This window comes from Melitaea cinxia, chromosome Z (genome assembly GCF_905220565.1).
Source record: "Melitaea cinxia chromosome Z, ilMelCinx1.1, whole genome shotgun sequence".
NCBI lineage: Eukaryota > Metazoa > Arthropoda > Insecta > Lepidoptera > Nymphalidae > Melitaea > Melitaea cinxia.
Window position 1 is genome coordinate 22,385,531 of NC_059424.1, and position 17,610 is coordinate 22,403,140.

At 36.8% G+C, this 17,610-nt stretch overlaps 1 protein-coding gene across 1 annotated transcript in view; it reads right to left on the reverse strand.

The window, feature by feature from the left end:
• Nucleotides 1-216: 216 nt before the first annotated feature.
• The window catches only part of LOC123668929, a 32,034-nt gene continuing 14,640 nt past the window's right edge, over nucleotides 217-17,610 (reverse strand). The window contains exons 3-6 of the mRNA XM_045602620.1: nucleotides 9,915-10,047; nucleotides 3,124-3,261; nucleotides 1,544-1,705; nucleotides 217-498 (exon numbers count right to left, since the gene is read on the reverse strand). Of these exons, the coding sequence (XP_045458576.1) occupies nucleotides 479-498; nucleotides 1,544-1,705; nucleotides 3,124-3,261; nucleotides 9,915-10,047 (453 nt within the window). The 3' untranslated portion in view covers nucleotides 217-478. The remainder of the gene's footprint in view (nucleotides 499-1,543; nucleotides 1,706-3,123; nucleotides 3,262-9,914; nucleotides 10,048-17,610) is intronic.

The window sequence follows — 17,610 nt, forward strand, 5'->3', positions numbered from 1 at the left end:
TGGTCTGGGTGTTTGTGCAGTCCTTGTGGGTCCCCCCGCCGCGCCTCGGAGAGCACGTCATGTACACCTGGATAGCGATCGTTACTCATAGTGGTGGTGGATTAGGCTCTGATCTTTCTCCTACAAGGGGAAAGAGGCCTATTCCCAGCAGTGGGATATTACAGGCTGAAACGTAAGTTATTTTTGTCGAAGTATAATAAAAATGAAACAACGATGTCTTAAGTACTCATTTATTAATATCAAAGATTAGACTTATGAATAACACAAACAAATTGCGTCTAGTACTTACATAGAATTACCATCGAGTCGAGAGGCCGCCGACCGGAGCCGCGCGTTAAAACTAGTAAATATAATCGAATGTAGAAAACATTTATCGATACTATTTTTGGCACTATTACTTAAATTATAACCGACGAACGAACACCGTTTACTTTATAATGAAAATTTATTTCGACTAAAACGATTTTGATCTGAATATTTACTGACGATTTCTGCGACCTGAAACGAAACACGATCGTTAGTATTTACTTAATAATATGTTCATAGTCCTAAACCTATCTCTATTTATAAGGCTGTTCGACTACTAACTGCGTTTTTCAAATGAAAGGCTCCGAAGGTGTTATCGATCACGTTCCACGTGAAAAGAAAATCCTAGCTCTTTTTAAATTTTATTTTATACATACGAGCACTCTGGCGGCTTTTATATGGTGTAAAAATCGTCGATAAAGTAAAATGTTAATACCAACTGCTGCAAACAACTCACGCAAGGTATCATGCGATACGAGTCTATCAATGTTAAGTTAAAATAGGGTTAAGTTTTGTTTTTTACGTGGAAAGTGATCTATAACACCTACAGAACCCCCATTTGATGGAAGGCAGTTAAGAGTCAAATACTTTCTACATTGTAAACAAATAGCAAGGAAAATTAAGTAGAGTTACTAGCTCATAGTAGTAAACCAGGAAGTGCCTTCTACGTGACTTTTTTTTATTTAAAATTAACATCCACGGGCTCAAAATGCCGATGCCTATTAATATTAATAAGCATGCATTATTTATAATACCACCGGCGATTTATCATTAAAACTACAAATCAAAGTCCTGTGACTGCCTAGTAAAGCTTTTTTGTTTCCTTCTACCTGTTAACTAAAAACGTTGAAAGAGTATGTGCGTATGAGTATGTGTACCCTTGTCTTTTTCTTTAAGACGCCGCATTGGTGCAACGGTCACAGCTATGGATTGTGCCTGTTGCGCTGGCGGTTGCGGGTTCGATCCCCGCACATGACAAACATTTGTATTGGCCATACAGGTGTTTGCCGTGGTCTGGGTGTTTGTGCAGTCCTTGTGGGTCTCCCCACCGTGCCTCGGAGAGCATGTTAAGCCGTCGGTCCCGGTTGTTATCATGTACACCTGATATCGATCGTTACTCATAATAGGGTATATATCCGCCAACCCATATTGGAGCAGCGTAATTAGCGCTGATCCTTCTCCTACATAGGGAAAGAGGCCTATGCCCAGTTATGGGATATTACAGGCTGAAGCGTACCCTTGTCTTTGGTGGCCTTGACTTGTTTGTTCTTGTTGCACTTCTTCGTGACGCGTCTGCTGGCGTCGCACGTGGGGTCGCTGTTGGCCTTCAGCATGTCCGTCCGCGACATCTCGCCGTTGGGGCTGCACTCGCTCCACGACGACTTCTCGTAGCGACACGCTACGACCATACCGTCAGTTACTCAGTGTTGCGGTTACTCCGCTATACAGTTACATCCTGCTTGCATTACACACAACAGCAAACAGTACAACGCCAAAATAAATTAGTAATTGAGATCGAAATGTGATTTAGTAATTAAAATAAGAAACAAAACAGTTATTTGGCAATGTAAATTAACATCCATCGATTCAATGACTGATTGAAAATATGTCAACATTATTATTACATACTAGCTGACCCCGCAAAAGTTGTTTTTAACCGACTTCCAAAAAAAGGAGGAGGTTCTTAATTCGACTGTATTTTTTTTTATGTATTTCTTGAATCATCATCAGAACTTTTGACCGGGTGGACCGATTTCGACAAATTTTGTTTTAATCGAAAGGTGGTGTGTGTCAATTGGTCCCATTTAAATTTAGAGTTATATCTAATAATACGTTTTTACTTGACGCTTTTTTCGTCGACCTACGTTGTATTATACCGCATAACTTTCTACTGGATGTACCGATTTTGATAATTCTTTTTTTGTTGGAAAGGGGATATCCCTAGTTTGGTACCATGATAAAGAAACCATCTGATGATGGGATCCCAGAGAAATCAAGGGAAACTTTCGAAAATTCGCAATAACTTTTTTCTGGGTGTACCGATTTTGATAATTTTTAATTTAATCGAAAGCTAATATTTATCATGTGGTCACATATAAATTTTATCGAGATCTGATAAGACTAAGACTTTTTGAGTAATCTTTGATAACGCGTAGTTGCTTGACTATTTTTTCGTCGATCTACGTTGTGTTACTTGTCGATGTAATTGAAGTCGGTTTTTTTTTTGTTTGCGAGCAAACACAATTATGCCATACATTTTATTAACTTGCTCAATCCCCCCTCCCCTTATAACTCAGGGGAATAAAAAATAGACATTGGCCGATTCTCAGACCTACCCAATATGGACACAAAATTTCATAATATTGTATTAACCGTCTTAACCCCCCCCCCTATAACTTAGAGGTATGAAAAATAGATGTTGTTCGATTCTCAGACCTACCCGATATGCCCACAAAATTTCATTATAATCGGTCAAGCCGTTTCGGAAGAGTTTAACTACAAACACCGCGATTTGAGAATTTTATATATTAGATAATATACCTATTTGTTGTGTTTGTTACAGGAACGACGTCTTAACAATTTTGGGCACACTTGATCTAAATAATAAGTGTTAAACAAGAAGAATATTTCTGATTCACAAATTTAAAGGACTTTCAAATGTAAACATCCTAATATGAAAGGGTTAGCGGCAAGGCAACATTAGTCACCAGCCTAAATAGACAAAAACGCAGAAAGGGTCAGTCCGCTCACAGCAAATATTCGACCTAACGCCACTCGTTTGCGAAGCATTTATGGTAAACACAAGTTTGAACTCACCTTTCTTGCACTTCTTCTGTATGGTCTTGGCGCGCTCGCAGCTGGCGGGGTCGCCCTTTTTGAGCGTGAGCGTGCGCGAGCGGACGTTGGTCTTGGGATCGCACTCCGACCACGAGCCGCGAACGTAGCGACAGCTCTCTGCGGGCAAACAAACACTTCACTCCTTAACTCCTCATTCCCTACTCTTTATTCCTTATCTTTACTGTTACTAAGCAGGCCTTGACTTCTGGTCGGTCGCACGCTGCACTCATACTATATTAAATACATTTTAATGAAGTGTAGGTAATTATTTGAATTTCCCGTGATACAGAGATAGTGTTATTACTTATAAATGGGCAAGCGCAGAAAAATTCTATACAGGTTACAGTTTCGTTTCATTTATCTACTTATAGGAATACGTGTCCGCCGAATTAACCTTTTAGGGCCGCTTTTCTAGTGCACTACGAAAGCCCTACCTACCTACTTGTATTCTGCAACTATACAGGAACAAGTTTCGTCACTCAGCAGTAGAGGCGACAGTACTCCGAAATACCGGCCATTTTATGTTTATATTTATGTTTCTAATCCTACTTAGCGTGTGTTTCCAGACGTCGTGGTAAGTGGGAAATAAAAGTAAATGGCTCAATAAAGTTTTATATCATTTGCGGGTATAGCGCTCTTTCGTAACTCTTTCAGAGCAGACGCCGGCTCTGTGCGAGCAGTCGAACGGAATTCAACGAACTATGAGCTATTTCAGCGGGCATTACAAACATAGGAGAGCTCAATGGATGAGCGTAACAGATTAATTTAATATAAGTACCAGATTGTTTACACAAAGCTACTTCTCGGTAAGTCTGAAGTGCAACGCGAAGATAACGGAAACTTGTCATTGAAACCAACGCTTTACTCGATCCGAAAGCCTATGAAGTGTATTATTAGCTATGTGTATTATATATATTATTAGCTCTCGATCGATCACGGACATGTTTACCGAGGTTACTTATATCCTGTTTTTTGATAAACCGTTAACTTAATATACAGTGAAGTGCCGCGAAAACACAAAGTAAAAGTTAAAAGAAAAAAATCTTACAGAGAACATTAAATGATCAAACGAACGAAAGCATAAAAACATTCGTTCAAGTTCCCATAAATAACTAAGCTCTCGACATCTCTCTCAATTAAGTCGCTGCTACGACTGGCGGCGGGCTCTGTGGCGGGCTCGCACCGTGCGATTATTTCGAGCTTCGGAGAACCCTCCGGCAACAAAACAAACGTGCGGCGCGCGTGTGATGCCTGTGTGTGCGTAGCTAGGAATAAAGAACTAACTTTCAGTATGTTGTTCGACTTATTCGGTTGTATTTTTATATTTAATATTCGCCCTTAACACCGTTATAGGTGTTGCGGCAGAACATATCTGTACAAATAAATAAAATTGGAGTGTCTGTTTGTAATATTAAAATAACCGTTTTTTACTAAATTCAGACTATAGACGGCACCTATACCAAAATAACATTTTTTTATAATTTTTGTCTGTCTGTCTGTCTGTTTGTTCCGGCTAATCTCTGAAACGGTTGGACCGATTTTGACGGGACTTTCACTGGCAGATAGCTGATGTAATAAGGAGTAACTTAGGCTACTTTTATTTTAGAAATTTGCTTTCTTATAAGTTTGCGAAACTGAACAATAACTATTTTGTTAAATTCGACGCGGACGGAGTCGCGGGCACAGCTAGTAGATACTTAAATGTATTAAAAAATTGTGCGTGTGTGTGTGTGTACGCAATTTACAATCGATAGATGTATAACTTCTGAAAAGTCGTAGGCAGTTGCGATTGTTCTATCGACGATGATCACGATCTCGTGTAATAGTTGCAAAACGCTTTGCTTACGAGTTTTGAGCAGAAATGTCTTCTATCTCATTCTCTCCTATACATTTGTTTCTCTTTCTTTACCGTGACACATTTTCGTTTCATTGAGTTTCAAATCGAACTTTCACTTCAAGAATCAAAACGCATTTATCCTATCAATTAGCGAGCCACCGTAACTAGCGCCGGGTGCAGTTCAGTCACTGAATGTAACATGGAAATGAGAAGTTATATTTAGCGTGTTCCAATCGCGATACGAGAAACAGTGACGCCTCTCATCGCGATCTTTGTTCTCAGAGCGTGTACGCAATGAATCATTGTATCGCAAATATCGAGGCCGGATGCTGGTCGCCTGGACCTCTGCGCTGGATCCCGCGAGAGCGTGAACAGATGCTGCTTGTTAACTCAGAGCTGTTTTTGTTCGACTATCAACGTGAATGTCAACGCTTATCGAGACGCGCACTTGCTCGCTTTATATTGCAATTGTTAACCGACTTCCAAAAAGGGGGAGGCTCTCCATTCGACTCGTTTTTTTTAAGTTATGTTACCTTAGAACTTTTCAGTGGGTGCACCGATTTCGATGTTTTTTTTTATCGATTGCTTGTACTTGTCGCACAGTATCATTTAAATTTAATGTCTGGTGACAATTTTTTGAGTAATCTTTGATGACACGTATTTTGTATTACTTGTCGATGTAATTGAACCGGATTTTTTTTTTTTGTTTGCGAGCAAACACAGTTATTACTTCAACTGTTCGTGCAATAACTCCACTTTTTTAATCCACCACGCTGCTCCAAGGCGGGTTGGCGAATAATAATTAATTTCTCTACTATGTGAGTAACGATCGTTATCAGAGATTTATGATAGCGACCGAGACCGACGGCTTAACTTGCTGTCCGAAGCACGGTGGGGAGACCCACAAAGACAGATATCCACCCAAGCCGGTCAGAAATATTTGCACATGTGGCGTACAACAGCAGCAGTACAGCAACAACAGCAGAACAGCAGTTTGGAGTAATATGAGAGGAACAGGTTGTGAAGTCCCTCACCCCCCCACTGAAAAAGGAGGATCCTCCGACCAGACGGATGTTGTGTCTGGTGGGCTACCGCCCCGGCGGTTGTTGTCGGGTTCTGATTGAGTATATACTCAATCCATCTGATAACTTTGATATCGCGATGTAGGATACGTCAAGTTTCACTGCTTTTGTGAAACTTACGAAACGTAACTCTCTGTCTCTTTCTATCTTCACTAACTTATATCTCCCTCTCGACTTCCTTTCACCTCGCCCGATCACACTTTTCGTAACGCTCTGGTCATGCATTCACCAGCTTACTCCTCAAGTCAAGCGTGTCTAAGTTTACTTAAAAAATCTAGCACAAAGTTTGAAAAGTCCAAATGGTATCCATAGAAAAAAAATTGTGTCCCCTGTCAAGTTTGCTGCATCTGGAATGGTTTCGGATTTCTAAATATGTTCCTTGAAACAACGCCGGCAGCTGTCAGGACGGCGAGCGCCGCGCACAAGTCGCGCACGCACGGGCTGGTCGCCATCTTTAGCACAACGAACCTTCTGACTCAAGTCGTAAATCTACACAACCGTATCGTCTATTTGCTTAACTCGAAGTTCGCAACGAACGGTCATCGTGTCAACGCAAATAACCGTCCCTACGTAACCGTTTAAATCCCTTCGGAACACAATGAAGTCAAAAATAGTTTTTGTGACATTAGTCTCAGTCGGTCAGGTGGGAAAAAGATACCTGTGCAAGATTTCAACCCGTTTCTTGTCGTTATTGAACGCTATTGGGTGTTGTTTATGTTGATGTATTTCAGCTAAAATATATCTAAAATATTATGGGGAATATAATACAAGGTATATTAATATATTTTCGCTGCAATTGAATGAAACATCGTCTGCGGTTACGTTATCAAACCATAGTTTTATTAAGTACATCCACTCTCTCTAACTGCATTACATTTAACCAAGCTATACCCGTGCGAATAATTCGCACTAAAGAAGTAGGTAAAAATTTACCGACCGTCAATCTTGCTGACGTTGTTTTAAAATTAAAGCCGTCATATATATCATTTTAATAATTTAGTTTACAAAAACAAAAGCAATATTTTTTTTTAAGTTATGGATGCCGGTAGAGCAAGCAATTATTTATAAAATAATATATAACTTATGTGGAGTACTTGTGAGATTTTTTCTAAAAAGGGAGGCAAACATCTTCACCTTAGCGTATTAATATATATTATTGTAACCGTTTAATATGAGACGGGAAATAGGTTTGAGTCATTTGAATTTTATGACACGTAAGCGCTATATGTATTACTATTGAGAGCTAGCGCAGGCCGTTCAACGAAGTACTGATTGTAAAAGCTCGCAAATCATCCTAAACTGATAGCGGGAAACAAAAAAGTCCATAGTCCAAATAAGCCGACAATCGCCGACAGTCGCCGACACGCGTCTACACAAATACTGCTCCGCCGACAATGTGCGACACACTGGCTATTCCCCTTTTCAGTTTTTTTGGTCGGGTGTAGCTTTTTGTTCGGTAACTTTATTTGAATCTCTCCGGAGGTCGGTATTTTAATATCTCTAGTTATAATAGTTTACTCTTTTGTTAACTCGAACCTGACGTACCTTCTATACATTAATACGTGAAGCAAAAACTTTGTACCCCTTTTTACGGAAATCGCGCGGAGGAGAGAAGTATGAAATTTCGCACACTTATAGTTTATATAGAGAAGGGGTGCAGAATGCTCATATAATTTTAAATTATGCATAAAAATATATTAAATCAATTAAAAAAAAAACATTACACACACTACCATGTATTTGACACACACACGTATATTATAGTATTTTGTTGATTGTCAAAGTCTGTAGTCAAAACGAAAAATTTTAAAAAAAGGTTTTATTTTTACAATTTATTGGTTTTCTTTCATTTAAATTTTCAATTATATGGCCGAATTTCGACCTCTGGGCGACACTAGTAGATATGGTTATGTCTAAATTATTTTAATATTTATTTGTGTGTAAGAATTGAAACGCCAGTGCCATATCAACGGCTGGGCGGTCAATTGTTCAATTCCAATGTTTTCTGCTTGTTTGTGTTCTGTTTGATGTAATGTAGCATTAGTGTCGTTGACCCATCGCGAAGTTTATACCAGTATCGTTTCTGAAAGTTACGCTAATAGCTTAAGTGTCACTCGAAGTGTAGTACGATCGACCTTTAAGATACAATAATTATTATGAGACCGATCCTTTGGCCAGATCTAAAGCAGGACAAAAACTAGTTGTCTGAGACCTACGTGTTCTTTCTGAATCAATGTTTACTGCGTTGAGCGTTTGCAACGAGGTGATAACAGGCTGATAACATTGCTATATAATTATACACATATGCTATATTTCTAATGCTCCGCCGTTGAATGCAATTATCGCTTGTTTAAGTGATTGCGTTGGGTGCGTGAGGGCAGTGGCAATCTAGCACACGGCCGCGCCCGAGCGGCGCACTGCTCCCATTAGTAGCTCCTTGCACTAGACACGCGAACCCGCTGTTAAAGATCCTGTTCCTGTCCATTCCTCTACTGAAGGTCACATGAGCCGGCGAACAAAGGACTCGCGTGTCTGCTCTACAATAGGATTCCTTGTATCGACATTGAACTGCTTTCAAATAAATATATTTATACTTTAGTATTACAAGAGCTGTTAGTTTGAACGCAATAATTTTGCTTTGTTCAGCAGAAGTGATCGCTAGAAATCTCTGTGCAGTTGAGTTTCAAACAAAAGTTACGGCACATAAATTGCAATCCGTAACAGATTGTATTGAATAGCGTATCATTACGCTCAACGTGGTCACAGGAAATAATTGAACTATCGTATTTTAATGTAGTTATGTAAAACTGTAAAAAAAATGTAACCTGAGTCCTGGAGAAGGAAAACTTCATTTGAAACCCGGAATGGGGTCTCCGTCAAGCATCCGTGTCATAGCTCGAAATGCGAAAGACTCCTGCAGCCGAACTGGCTCCACACGTATCGACTCGTCGTTCCTGTGGACCTAGCCAGTGAGGCTCAGAGGGTGGCGCACAGCTTAGGCAACTCTGCACTTTCCTGAAGAGTGACCTAGGTGAGACAGCGTCTGTCTGACACTGTCTAAATCATCTTCAATAGATGGACTAAGGCCAGTGAGTGAATGGATGAAAAAATTTGCGGAGTAAAGTCTACTGAACGAATGACATCGTTGCGTTTCTCGTAACGCCATCTAGATTGATTCGTTTATTTACCTTTTGATATGGTATTAATCTTTTTCTTAGACTAGTAAGCCTTTTTTGTGCCTATTTACACAGTCGATCTTAAGGAGTAAACTCCAGTCGTGAGTCGGAGCTGACACAAATACTTTTTTTTAAATCTATTTGTGTCGTCCTCGTACATGGTTCTCGTGGACGAAATTTTGTAACCGTAAAGTGTGACCCTGTCGTATTTCGGTATCATTCGAAGTAATAATTATTAAAAGCTATCTTAGAATAACAGATCATTTGATTCAGCGGACGACGAGGTACTCGGGGCCCATCGACTAAACACTATAGCTGACGATCATGCACTTATGTAAGGTGTAGTCCGTTAATCACGTAATATTACTAACTTTTGAACTCCCTACATCCCTACCCCTCTTTGAAACACAAAAAAAGTAAAATTAAAGCAATGCTGTAGAGGCGTTTTTATGGAATTCGCTACCTAATCTGTTCTGAGTAGGTAGACAGATATAGTTCCATATTATAACGTAATAAATAAATAAAGCCTTTATTCATTGACCATTGTGTTTGTGGTGAAGTTTTTGGAATACCCCCCATACCCAAAAATTACGTGTATTTTTTTCTTCAAATAACAAATATAGAAATGAGCCTCAGCTGAATAATGGACGACACAGCAATAGATGGTTCACCAACCTCTGTTCCGGGTGCCTCGTGCGCTGCGCACGATCAGCTCATGCTCGTGCTCGTGGAGCTCCGGAGCCGACGGCTGCGCGGCGGCCAGCGCTAGCAGCGCGCCCAGTGCCGCCAGCCACCACCAGTACTTGTACTGCAACACGGGCGACCATTAGACATTGATTTATGACTACTGCGTATAACTGCGTCTATTCAAATAATTTCGAAATTAATTTCACAAATTAAATTACTAATTAAGGTTAAAAGTGAAGCTAAGAGCGATTCGGAATGTAGATTCCGCAGAGAAGAACCGACAAGAAACTCCTTCCTATTATACTAACATATATATATATATATATATACTTATATAGTAATGATAGTATATATATATATATATATACTATATATATATATATATACTATATATATATATATATATATATATATATATATATATATATATACTATCATTACTATATAAGTACATATACTCGTACATATAGAAAATTGTTTTTATCCATAAAATAAATTAAAAAACGGTAAATAAATCATCTGCCTGTCAAAAATAGCCATTTTAACTGAGGTAGGACAGGAGACAATAAATATTCGGCTCAAAATCTGCAGCATTGCGACCGGGGAAGTACCTCGACCTTACAAAAGATCAAAGCTAAATAATACTGCTTTCAAGAAGTGTTGTTTGCCGACCTAGTTGTATAAAACAGAACAACACATATAATTCTAGACTCGGTGACTATAAACATACATCAGAAAACAAGATTTTGAAAACGAAATAGTGTACACAGTCGCTTGAGCTGGTGATAATCGTATAATTTGCAATGCAACCAATGACAGAGAGGCAACTAGATCAACAAACAGAAGCGTACTAGGTCTAGCGTACCAGTGGTAGTAAGCGGATGGGGTTGAGGTCTTACTGAGGGAGGGCACAGCAGGAAATTACTGCTCAGAATGTGGAGCAACCTGATTAGGGAAGGACCTCGACCTTACAAAAGGTCACAGCTAAGTATTGCTGCGTTCGAACAGTGTTGCGTTCCTGTGGTAAGGTGACCAGATCTCCAAAGGGGTGAGGTGTGAGGTACGGGGAGATACAGTAAAAGGCGCACAAGTGTTCCGGACAACGCTCTGATTTATTCTGCATACATATAATGAAAATACATGTCTTATAAACTAAATGTTACTACACTACACCACCGGGGCAAAATAAAAAAATAAAAATTAATTACATAATTAAGTTTTTTTTTTTGTATAAGTATATAATGTAAATATGAAAAGTTTTAATACGTAAAAGTAATAGTAATAAAACAATTAGTATGTATCTAAATATAGTATACAATAATTTGAAATGATTTAGAAATAAACATTAATTATTTATCTTTTACAAAAAGTTTTGTTCTATTTTTATGAATAATTTCAATTTTATTATTTCTCAAAATTTTTACATTCGGTTCCTGCTCTTCAATAACTAAATACGGGCCATTATACAAGGTATCTAATTTTCCTCCTGTTTCATTTTTTACTAATAACATATCATTTGGTTTGTATTTTATTTTATTTACCTTTTTATCATATTTCTGTTTTCTTTTCTCTTTAGACTTTAACAAATTTTCTCTCGCATCCCTATTAGCTGTCTGTAACCTGTACTTTAATTCTAAACTGTAATTGTCTGGATTGTATAAAGGTTCAATGTCAGAAGAAATTCTACTAGGTATTTCACATGATTTTCCAAAAACTAACTCGTATGGTGCATATCTTGTACTTGAGTGAATTGTATTATTATATGTAAAACACCAAAATGGTAGCCATTGGCTCCATGTCTCTGGATGGTTATCACATTGTATGCGCAAAAATGAACCTAAATGTTTATGTGCATTTTCAAGAGAACCAATAGTTTGATGATGGTATGCAGTAGAACTTAGTTTTTCTATATTTAGTAACTTACAAACCTGTTCCATTGTATCCGATATAAATTCAGTTCCACGATCCGTAGTGATCACCTTTGGGATTCCGAACCTTAAAATGAAATTATTCACAAAATTCTTAGCTATACTTACCGTTTCCTTATTTCTAAGAGGATATGCCTCTACAAATTTACTTAATTCACATTGTATTGTTAATATATATTTATTATCTTCTAAATCTCTATCTAATGGACCTATTATGTCTAGAAAAACTTTTTCCAAAGCAGAACTAGCTGTGGTTGTAATAACTAGGGGTTCCTTAATATGCCTAGAATGTTTACTTTTTTGACATTTTTCACACTTTCTAACGTAACTCTTAACATCATTTTCTATTCCTGGCCAGTAGAATTTACGTTTTATGTTATTTACCATTCTGCGAATCCCAGCATGTCCGCTTGTGGGTAGCAGATGATAGTCATTCATAATAAATTGTTTTTCCTCGTCACTATCTATTCTTTTTATACCTTTCAAAATACAAATCCTTGGACCGTTATATTTATTTTTACTTTTTATTTCTTCTATAAGACTCCTTATAAATAACGCGTTATCTTCTTTCTTTATAATGCATATTTCTCTAATTTCTAACTTTTCACATATTTTCCTCAATTTTTCCACAAAAACGTCTCGCGTATAATGTGCTTTAAAATCAAGGTTAACATATAATATATTTTTATTTTTATTAAATGCGAAACATTCAGATTCGACATCCATATATTTTTTCTCTTTCATTTTTCTTAGTTCTTTCCCTTGTATTAAACTTAACTCAACTGATCCACTCGGTATTCTAAGTATTTCCACAACACTTGGTTGATCAGGCCAATTGTTCGGGTCAATACTTGGAATATCGCTTATCATTCTATCATCTCCACTTTCATTCTTTTTTTCTGCCTCTTTTACTTTCTTAGCCTGTGCTCTTGTTGTTACTGCTAATAACCTTTCATTCATAGCTTTCAAATCTTGGGAAGTCATACTTATTCGCGATAAAGCGTCCGCTATTACATTTTCTTTACCTTTCACGTATACTACTTTAAAATCATACTCTTCTAGTGCTAACCGAAATTTTAAAAGTCTACTTGAAGGGTCTTTTAGTCCAAATAGGTATATAAGGGGTTTATGATCCGTCATAATAGTAAAAGTACGTCCAAATAAATATGGTCGAAAATATTTTACACTCCAAACTATGGCAAGTAGTTCTTTCTGTATAGTTGGGTAATTTAATTCAGCTTTATTCAAAGGTCTACTAGCATATGCTACAGCTCTCATGTTATTATTACAAAGTACTGCACCTATTGCTGTCCCTGAAGCATCAGTTTGTAATATAAATTCTTTTGAAAAATCAGGGTATTGTAGAATGGGTGGATTTATTAAAGCATTTTTCAAAATATTAAATGATATCTCACATTGTTCAGTCCACTCATATTTGACATTCCTCCTACAAAGTTTATTTAAACAATTAGTTAATTCAGCAAAATTTTTAATAAACTTTCTATAGTAATTACACATTGCCACAAAACGTCTCAACTCATCGACGTTCGTCGGTATTGGGTAATTTTGAATAGTCTTAATTTTGTCTTGGTCTGGTTGAATTCCTTTAGAGGATATCGTATGGCCTAAATATAATAGTTCTGTTTTTAAGAATTGACATTTACTCGGATTTAGTTTGAGATTGACTTTACGTAAGCGTTCGAAAATTTCTATTAAGTTTTTATTATGTGATTCTAAATTTCTTCCGAAGCAAACACAATCGTCTAAATAAATAAAACAATTTATATAGTTAAGACCTGACATAGCTACTGACATGACTCTAGAGAAAGCGCTGGGACTGATCTTTAGCCCCATAGGTAGACGTTTCATTTGAAACTGACCTGTACTAGTTGTAAATGATGTGATTGGTCTAGATTCGGGTTTTAATGAACATTGATAATATGATTGACTTAGGTCTAAATGAGAGAAATAAATTGCGCCTGATAACGAATCCAATATCTCTGTTATGTTTGGTAATGGAAATTTATCATCCTGTATTACTTCATTTAACTTTCGATAGTCTATAACTAATCTCCACTTTTTATTATTTTTGTCATCTGATTTTTTGGGTACTAACAATATCGGACTGGACCATTCACTTTGTGATGGTTCTATTATGTCATCAGCTAACATTTGTTTAATTTGTTTATCTACTTCAGGTTTTAAACTATGTGGTAATCTATATGGTTTTATATAAACTGGATTTACATTTCGTTTCAAATTAATTGATTGTTCACACAAGTTAGTAGTCGTAAGCTTATCACCGGGTAAATAAAATATGTCAGCATACTTTGAACAAATACTCTCTATACTGTTACGTTCACTTGTACCTAAGTGATCAAGTTTCAAAGATTGCAACAATGTTTTTGCACGTGTAGAGTTCGAAGTACACTTATCAAAAGAACAAACATTATACTCTTTTAATGGTAATAGCTGAGGTTGAAAAATTGGAATAATAATTTCTTTGTCACTAGTGTTCATTAATCTAATAGGTATTATGTTATTTTTTGGTTTTACTATTAAACTAGCTAAAAATAAATTTTCTTGTAATTCTTCCTGTACAATCACACTATCTTCTTTCACATCTGAATTTAACTTTATATAATGAATAGTTTCGCATCGTGCTGGTATCGTTATATAGTCTGTACATAATTTAGGTGAAGTATATAATGGTATCTGGCTTTGTTTTTCATTTGTTAACATTAATATATTTTTCTCTAAATCGATAATCGAATAAAAATTGTTTAGAAAATCTAACCCAATTATTCCATCTGATTTACAAGGTAATTCCTCAAACAAATAAAATTTGTGTTCATAATTAGTTCCATCTAACGCCTGTAAAGTTAAATAAACATAACCCTCTGAATATGTCTTGCCACCTATACCGTTAATGACTATAGGGTCTTTATGTATCGGTGTATGTTTCGATAATATACTACTACGAATAGCCGATAAAGATGCACCGGTATCTAGTAACCACGAACATTTTTTACTATAGATATTTAAGAATATGTATTTTACATTGTTTTCGTAATTTAAAATATAATTTTTAGTCCCGAAAAAACTGTTTCGGTTCAGTAGTTTTTTCTTCTTCAAGTTGTACCGAACAAAAATTTTGCTTACTACGGTTACCGCTACTATTGTAAACTCGACGGGGACCTCGAGTCGGGGTCGAGTGGTTTTTGTTAGAATAATATCCTGAATTATTATAATTATTTTTAACATACATACCTGTACGAGGGGTATTATTGAGATTGTTGTTCCGTCCACGATGTGAGTAAAAATTAGTTTTATTGGTTCGTCCGCCTCTGCCTCTTTGGGAAGACCTATAGTAGGGGATTCGATTACCTCTTCTTTGCGCGTTGAATATATTGTTAGACGATGAAGGTTGTCCCAACTCCTCGTCTTCAGCAGCACGGACTGCATCCTTCAACTCGGAGTAGTCTCGAGCTGATATAATTGTGCTGAGTCGCCTATTACGTAATCCATCTGCAAATCTTTTAATCGCTAATTTTTCATTAATAGGTCTCAATATCTCACAAGCTTTCGGGTTTCCGTTGCTCTGTGCTATAGTGAGGCCTACAAATAACTCAGATAATTTATCTCCATACTCATGAATTGACATATTATTTTGAGATAAGTTATTTAATTGGCTAAGTATCGCATTTGCTGATTTTTTTGTTAATAAAGAATTTCTAATATCATGGATTAAGCTCTTTACATCACTATATTCGCTTTTTAATTTTAATTTAGCACATTTAGTTAACCTGGTTTTTAATACAAATGAAATTAATAATTTTTTCTGTGTGAAATCTACAAGATATTCATCATACATTTCAATTCCGTCAATAATTTTTTCAGTAGTTTCTTCCGTATTATCCATTACGGGAATTAAAGAAGTAGCAGTTTTTAAGTCGAACCTATCCATTTTTGTTATTTCCGATTTTTCCATTATACTATCCACACAATTAATTTTGTAACTTAAAATTTTATTATATACTAATTCAATGCGTTCTAATATTCCATAAACATAATCTTTTAATTCAACTTTACATTTTTGTTCGTTAAAAATATTAATAATATCTTTATATTCACGAAATAGTTTTTCAGCTTTTACAATTTTTTTATTCACATTATCTGTATATTGTAATCTTCTAGTGGGACCTAATTTCCTTAAATCAATTTGAATTTCACTTAACTTATTTAAAATAATTTCTAATTCTTTTTCCATATAGTTTTAAACTTACAGTCAATATTACACATAGTTCTTACATATTTTACGTAAATATGGTATGAAATCTATACACAGAAATTAACAATAGAGGGGAAGGAAAGGTTTTCACTTCACATATTTTCACTTTTCATTTATATTATTATTACTTTTTAACTTTTTACTTTCACTATTCACTTTTCACTATACCGTATCTCCTCCGTCAGCGTTTGTAGGGTTGAATCTGCCAGAAAACCTCTGCCGAATTCTCGTAAAAAATTCAGACTGCATTCTTTTTTCTATCCATTTCCTTTCTTTATTTCTCCAGCTTTTCCATGCCAAGTAAACCATAGTACAAATAAAAATTATTAGGGCCACGGTGATTAAAATATTACTCGTTTTTATGTTACTTTCGATTTCTGTAATTCCTCCAGTGTTACTCCCTGCAGCGGCATTCTGCGTTATTAATATTTCCTTATCTTCGTTTTTCGAGTAATTTTTCCCCATATTATTTATTAATTAGATATAGTTTTAATGAAAGTCTCACTTTATTCACTGCTCGTTATAAATTATAAATTCTTTAAAAGTTGCACCGAGGCACACTGGAATCCGCCGCGTTTGCGTTTTGCGCCGGCCACCCGACACTCGCAACCGCCACGGCATGGCAGGGTCGCCATGAGGTGTGAGGTACGGGGAGATACAGTAAAAGGCGCACAAGTGTTCCGGACAACGCTCTGATTTATTCTGCATACATATAATGAAAATACATGTCTTATAAACTAAATGTTACTACACTACAGGGGAGCATCAGAAAACCACAAAAAAATAGTCGAGTGAAGAGTGCCGTGATGGACACAATCACAGACCGACCTACAACCTCAGAGCTCGTCTCTCTGCGTTCCATGAACTACATATTTGTATTATAAGTTGCAAGCAGTGTAGACTGTTCACACCACACAAGAGTGCTCGTCACTAGGTTGTTGTCACTGTTTCCAGGTCAAGTCTCACGACAGAAAGCTAACGAGCGCTGCATATAATGTGTACCGCACACGAGACACTTGTTATAGAGTCACTTGAAAGGTTTATAAGTTCCAGAGACCGCTGTGTCGACGGATCACAGTAATTGTTACATACGTATGGACATGTCGGCTGGAAAATTGCCTTAATACGCGTGGAAATGATTCTTGTAGGGCTTGTAACTATAATTATATATGTGCAAAATGAGATCTCGCACTACTCTGGTACGACGCACTCTACACCTACTGGGCTCGGTCATCGGTTCAGCTCACGTGGTACCGTAAGCTCGTGGGGAATTTGTAAAAAACCAAGTAAGAGTGGCGATTGTTACACTCTTGTACTGACACCGAAGTCAAAATTTAATTTATTCAAGTAGGATAGCGCTTTTGAAAAGCACTTTTAAATCGACATTGTATTATATACTAACTGACCCCGCAAACGTATATATATTATTCCCCCCCCCCCCTATAACTTAGGGTTATGAAAAATA